This window comes from Rhamphochromis longiceps, linkage group LG5 (assembly GCF_057381845.1).
Source record: "Rhamphochromis longiceps isolate RC_006_pf linkage group LG5, R_longiceps_female_GT1.1, whole genome shotgun sequence".
NCBI lineage: Eukaryota > Metazoa > Chordata > Actinopteri > Cichliformes > Cichlidae > Rhamphochromis > Rhamphochromis longiceps.
This window is the reverse complement of record NC_140561.1, coordinates 38,993,195-38,999,874: the sequence shown is the minus strand read 5'-3', so window position 1 is coordinate 38,999,874 and position 6,680 is coordinate 38,993,195. Positions and strand designations below refer to the sequence as shown.

Sequence of the window (6,680 nt, the reverse complement as noted above, 5' to 3'; positions counted from 1 at the left end):
TTCTGCGTTCAACGTAATGTTTTTCTGCCTGCAATGAGTCAAAAACTTTCTCAGCTTCCCGTCATGGTCACGTACTGCTTCAGCATCTGTGTCTCTGGGGTCAGTAATCAGCACATCATCTGCAATGATGTAGATCCCTGCCAGTCCATCCAAAGCTTGGGTGAGCTTTCTCTGGAACACTTCTGGAGCTGGACTTATCCCCATCGGCATCCTCAGCCATCTGTAGCTTCCAAACGGAGTCGAAAATGTTGTCAGGTAGCTTCACTCCTCCTCCAATTTCACGTGCCAGAATCTACTCTTCATGTCGCAGACAGTGAACACTTTAGCCTTTGATAGATCAGGCAGGGCTTTGTTTAAGAGTTTTGGATCAATGCACACCGTTAAGTTCCCAGTCTGCTTTTGGACCACAACCATCCCACTGATCCAGTCTGTGCTGCATTCTACTGGTGTGATGATCCCTCTGCGCTGAAGATCTTAAAGCTCCTTCTTTAATGGAATATCTATTTCCTACCCAGCAGAGTAGTAAGGTTTATTAGCAAGTCATGTGACAACAACAACATACAGCCTAACGTTCCGGCCCAACACTCACTTACTTGTGTCACACTGTCACCCTTGTGTACACATGGAGCCCGACTTATTAGACAGATGTCTCTTTACTACGGTTAGGAGCTGTAAATTCCGACACCACTTCACATTTAAAGTGAATCTGACCTGCCAGCAAACAAGCTGCTCTCAGCTGGAAGTAAGTTCTTTTTAAAAAACTAGCGTTAGCCTAATGCAACTAACTTGTTTTAGTTGTGGTAGTTAATAATAATAATAATGGATACTTTATTGATCCCCATGGGGAAATTACTTGTTTTTCTCTGCATTTGACCCATTCACTCAGTGAAGCAGTGGGCAGCCCACTAAGCAGGCGCCCGGGGAGCAGTGTGTAGGGACGGTACCTTGCTCAGGGGTACCTCAGGGTAGCCGTTAAGTGGATTCGAACCGCCGACCTTCCGATCATGGGGCGACCACTTTACCTACTGAGCTATCCCTGCCCCAGTTTGGTGGCACATAACCCAGTTACCTGGGTTATGTGCCACCAAAGTATCTTTGATGTACTATTGCTGTCTGATTTATTACTATTAATGAATGTTGCATTAACAACCTGCTAGCTGCAAATAATCATGTGCAGTTATGAAAGCAGACAAAAAGAAAACATCACTGATACAGGAATAGTTTTCTATGAGATCGCTGCAAAAAGTGCAGCCTTACCTAATGTCCACCTACTGTTACTCATTTTAAATAAAGATTTAAAAATCTAGTCGGTATTGGTATGGCAAATAATCTTCAGTAATAGTAATAAATCACACAGCAATAGTACATTCATGTAGTTGTAAAAAGCATGATCATATATTAGTAATCCAAAGTATTCAGAATATGTTACTCTCATTGAGTAACAGAATACGTTGCAAAATACATTTTGAAGCATGTATTCTTTAATCTGTAGTGGAATACATTTTAAAAGTAACCTTCCCTAAATACCATCTTCGGACACCCCTGTGCGATTTTATTTCAGTGACCTTTATCATGTGAATGTTTGCTTTAGGTTGTGAGCTGCTGTCAGAAGAGAAGATTTGCACAAAAGGATGGGTTGAATTCACCTGCAAACAAAACACAACTAGAAAATGTCAAATGTCTAAGGCTTCAACAACTGAGCAAAACACTCTCAGAGTGATCATTAAGCAACATCAGACGAAGAATTCATCAGCTGACAGCGAGGAATTAGAATTTAAAATTGGTAAGAAGGAATAATTTCTTATTCACATTCATATATGCTGTGGCTGATTTTAATTCACTGAACAAATAACAGCAACAAAACACATTGGCCAACACATTCATAGTTTGGATTACTGTATCTAAATAAATGGATCATGTGAGCCTTTCCTTTCCAGTGAAAAAGACATTTGTGAGTAATACTTTTTTTTTCCCAGCAAAACAATGCCCAAAAGCATTTCATCAAATTGCATACAGAACAGCTAAAACCACCATCAGATGTGATTATCCAGAAGACAAATACAAGTCGTGGATCAAGTTTTTCTGCAAAGGGGAAGGTTTCACCTGCGAGGACAATTTATCAACAAAATCTTATCCAAAGTCAAACAGGACATTCACTCCCTCAAACATCAGCCATAGCTTCAATATGTCCGTCAGTAATGTGTCCTCTCAGGATGATGGTATTTACTGGTGCGGCGTAAGATCACCTGAGGGGATTCATCATGCTGCACTCACAAAAATAAAACTAAGTATTAAAAGTAAATAGCTTATGTTTTCCACTTTAAAGGTTTACATTTTATATTTAGGAACTACTAAAGTATGTTTGCCTCTGTTTTCCACAGATATTAAGAGCTTCACAAGATCACCAGCTGTTGGAGAGAACTTCACGTACTGGTGTAAATATAACCAGGCTCTCTCAAATTGTACAAAATGTATCTGTAAGGGAGAAGATCCATCTATATGTAAACCTTTAGTAAGCACCAGAGATCCTAATAGGAACAAGAAGTTTTGGATGAATGACAATAAAGAGAAGAAAAATATCACCATGACAGTGAGAGACGTGACAGTGGACGACAGTGGGACATACTGGTGTGGAGCAGAAAGCACCAATGAACACCAAAGTAACAGGTTCTTCAACAGATTGTCCCTGACTGTAGGTGAGCCGTGCTATTTTATTATCTGACCCTGGGTCATAATGCACAGCATATTAAAGCAGGCTCATTTTGCACATATATTTTACTTTTAATTCATTATTTATAATGTTTTATTTTTTGCAGTTTTAATAAAATCTTTTTAAAAATAAAAAATATTAAAAAATAAAGACTTTTAATCGTAACTGTTAGAAAGAAAATGACTTTAAAAGAATTTAAAAGAAACAAACCTGCCAAAAAGGTTTGACACAGAACGAGCTTTAAGAAAAGAGGATGTGCTTATACTCGGCACTAAAAATGTGTGTTTTCTGATTATGAGGTATTACTACATTAGGTTAATAAATGGTAAATGGACGGGTTCTTGTATTGCACTTTTCTACTCTGAGCACTCAGAGCGCTTTATACAACTTGTTCATTCAACAAATCACATCCATTCACACAAGCACTTTTCTAGGTTTTCAGTGCAACCTAACTTACATTCTATTACACATTCACACTCTGATGGATGCATCGGAGAGCAACCAGCGGTTAGTATCTTGCACAAGGATATTTGATATGCAGATTTTGTAATGCCACTTTAAAAATTGGAGAGGAAAACGAGATGGTAACCTCTAAGCTGGTGTCTAAAAATTATAAATATTTTTTTTCCCAAATTGATGATATTATTTTATCATTTAATTAAACTCTGTTAATCTAATGCCTCAAAGTAGAGTCTGAATGCACATTTGTTTCCTTCGGTTTCCACCAATCATTTACGTCTGCTGTTTTTTCAACTACAGGACCCACTGCATCTGCTGAGAGTCATGGTGAGAGAGTACATGTGGTATCCTAAAACTTCTGCAGCTTATGAGAACTGGGAAAGTTTGTGGCTGTTCACATAACAATTTTTATTTTTTAAATTTCTTAAAAACTGCTCCTTTCACATTTTCCAACAAAGACAGTTCGGGATGTCAATGCTGGGATGATGAATAATGCTGGAAAATTGTTGTTTGGTTTACGCTGCAGGCATTTCTGACGTTGGAATTGTTGTAATCATAATAACTGGGTTGGTGTTTCTGGTCGTTTTCATCCTTGTCTACAGACGTAAGAACTTTCACTAAATCCTTTGTACATCATCAGTCACACAAACATGTTTGCTGCTTTTCTCCAAAAAAAGAAAAAACACATCCCTGTACTTTTGTACAAATTATATCTAACAATCTGCAGTATACATGATGCATGACATTAGCTGACATAGATTTTTTAAAGTTATGAAAGATATCATCTTTGCTGAGTTCTCATCATATCAGACATTTAAAAACAATCAAACTAGAAAAAATGTAAATCTTTAACAGATAATTTTGCTTATTTCTTGATTTTCTGCTTCGTCTCTGCCAGGAATCTCCTTTTCAAAATGCAGAGGAGCTAATGCAGCATTGCAACATGCCAAAGAGGTTAGTGTGGAATTTTAGTTTGTTTATTTATTTATTTTCATGTATAACTGGTGACAATCCAGGAAACATAGTTGAAATGTCTCCACAGTTAAAACCTCCTGGACTGAACTGCAGACACACAGATGTTGGCTCATAAAAGCTTTTCAGGCAGACGTCTGTTATAAAGGATGAAATATATTTCACATTACGGCAATAATGAAAGAAAATATACATTCCTTTAAAATATATTTTACTGGCAACTAATGATTACAACTAATCAGCACATTGCAACATAACCTGCCGCAATGTTTTTTTAATCATTTTGAAAATGATTGTAGGGTGTATTTATCATAAAACATGACAGCAATAAATCATACAGATGAATAAACATCCAAAAGTTTTATGTGATTTTATATGAAGTTTTTAAACTATATTTTTTTATTTTGTAGTTGAAGGACTGTACGTATGAGGAGATACAGGAGCGCCCCCAGCAACCAGACCAGCCAGAAAATGCACTGACCTCGATTTATGTCACTGCTAGCGTCCCCACAGATGTAGCTGCCTCACCACTTTACGATTGCATCAACTTTGAAAGCTGCTCTGACAAAGCGGGTGGTGAGGCGCTGAAACGCAGCTCCTCTGCCTGTGAATATTCTACTTTGACATTAAGCAAATGTCCAACCAACCCGACAATCACTCAACCATCCAGACCTGCAGAGGAGACTCTCTGCTCAGTAATCAATGAGCCTGAGCCAAAATGAAATGTGCTTTTTAAAGCGTGTTATATTCTGTGGAGCTGGGCAGGTGTAGGTGTGTGGTGCTGCTCTTTCTTCCACTCTCTCTCTCTTTTCTCTCCAGGGCCCACATGCCGCTCTTTTCCCCAGTCGGCACCTGGACCCACTCGGCCATTAACCCCGACATTATAAAATCCAGGTGTTGTTTTCTAGTGTATGAAACCGAGGTTGAGCAAAAGAAGAGCCCGGTAATGTACTTTGGAGTTGTGTTTGTGGGAGCAGTGTTGAAATCTAGTGATGGGCAAATTAAGCTTGTTTTGAAAAAGTGTTTGTTACCCAGTTTTTCAACACGGTGCTATTTGGCGGCATCTGGTGGCCAAGAATATGAAGAGCAGCTTGGAAAAGGAAAAATGAACTGCTAATGATGCTCACACTCAGCTCGCGCAATCGGACTACTGTTGTGGTCCTCTTAATATGTCTTTGGGGAGTTTTTTCTCTTTCTTTTTTTTGTGCGTGCATATTTCTTATGTATGTTTTTGGTTTGGCTTTTGACTTAAGATAACACAACGTTATTATATTTGCTTTTTTATTTAGTAATAGCAGAATGTCCTTCTTTCCTGGTGAATTGTGTCATGTTTTTCTTTTTGTTTTGATATTGATATAACAGCACCGCTGTCTCTTTGTGTCGATAAGAATAATGTTTATAATTTTAAAGTTTCTGTATTATTTTGCTTGTTTCTTTCTCTCCCAGCTCTACTTTTGTTGCTCCCCACACCCTCCTCGGGCCTCCGTCTTGGGGACATAACAAAGAGTTTAGATGAAATCTGCAAATGATGTCATAATTGGTGGAAAGTATTTCCCAGAAGGATGACTGGCTCAGTGATTTTATTTAGCACAATGACTGGTTCATAAAATGTGAGCTGGTCACACAGACTGTAAATAACACATTGTGTGGAAGAAAGAAAGGGTCATAGATTCCTTTATCAATTCATCTATCAGTAATCGATCAGGGAATTTAAAAAAAAGAAACTAATAACCAGAACTTATCTAAACTAAGAACAAATCAGTCTGTGTGTGCTGTCGACTCAACCACTCAATTAACTTTTACCAGGCCATTCTTTGACATCTTACTGTCAGTGACAAGTTAACAGGTCCGTGTATCACAGTGATGTAGTTAGCATCACTTCCTGCTTTCAAGATAAGTGTTTTTCTGCATGTCTGTGGTCATGCAGCAGTTTATTTGTGCCACTTCTTGATCCCACAGGTTTTTAGTTGGAAGTTAACTCATCGTTATTTTTGCTGCATTGCCAACACCAACCTCTCTCAGGGTTAGAACAGTTCCTGTTCCTGGCTCTGCTTCTGCAGAAATGATGCAGGCTCATTTGAGCTTACAGGGTTTACAGATTACATCAATTTACAGATGAAACTGGGCCTTAAACATCTGGTTTACAGGATGAAAACGACAGATTTTGTGACGTGAAACTAAAGATTTGATTAAATTGGCTTGGTTAGTGATTCACATTTACATTACTACTATAAATATTCTAAAACGATTTTAGAGTTCAGCAAACTACCTGACGTTGTGAATGAATGTGGTGGGAAACATGTCGCTTTCCCATCATTCGACATGTTGTCTTCGAGGTGTTTTCAGTCGAGGTTTAAGAGACTAAAATATTTTCTTTCATCTCCAGTTCAGACAGTGTTCAAATTTTCTGGAATCAGTGTCATTCGACACCATGTGGTCACATACAAATAAACGTTGCTTTGCTTTTGTGAAATATTCTTCATAGCCTAACCTTGACGTGATGGTGCAGTAAAAACTTAAAGTATGAAGCTATTTCTGT

The 6,680-nt window shown here is 38.2% G+C and overlaps 1 protein-coding gene across 1 annotated transcript; it reads left to right on the top strand.

Moving 5' to 3' along the window:
- Positions 1-1,124: 1,124 nt before the first annotated feature.
- LOC146670604 (uncharacterized) lies at positions 1,125-6,546 on the top strand. Its single transcript, XM_085407615.1, has 8 exons — positions 1,125-1,152; positions 1,592-1,783; positions 1,977-2,297; positions 2,382-2,696; positions 3,470-3,496; positions 3,696-3,773; positions 4,068-4,123; positions 4,552-6,546. The coding sequence occupies exons 1-8, from the start codon at positions 1,131-1,133 to the stop codon at positions 4,861-4,863; spliced, it is 1,323 nt and encodes a 440-aa protein (XP_085263741.1). The 5' UTR covers positions 1,125-1,130; the 3' UTR covers positions 4,864-6,546.
- The last annotated feature ends 134 nt before the right edge of the window (positions 6,547-6,680 follow it).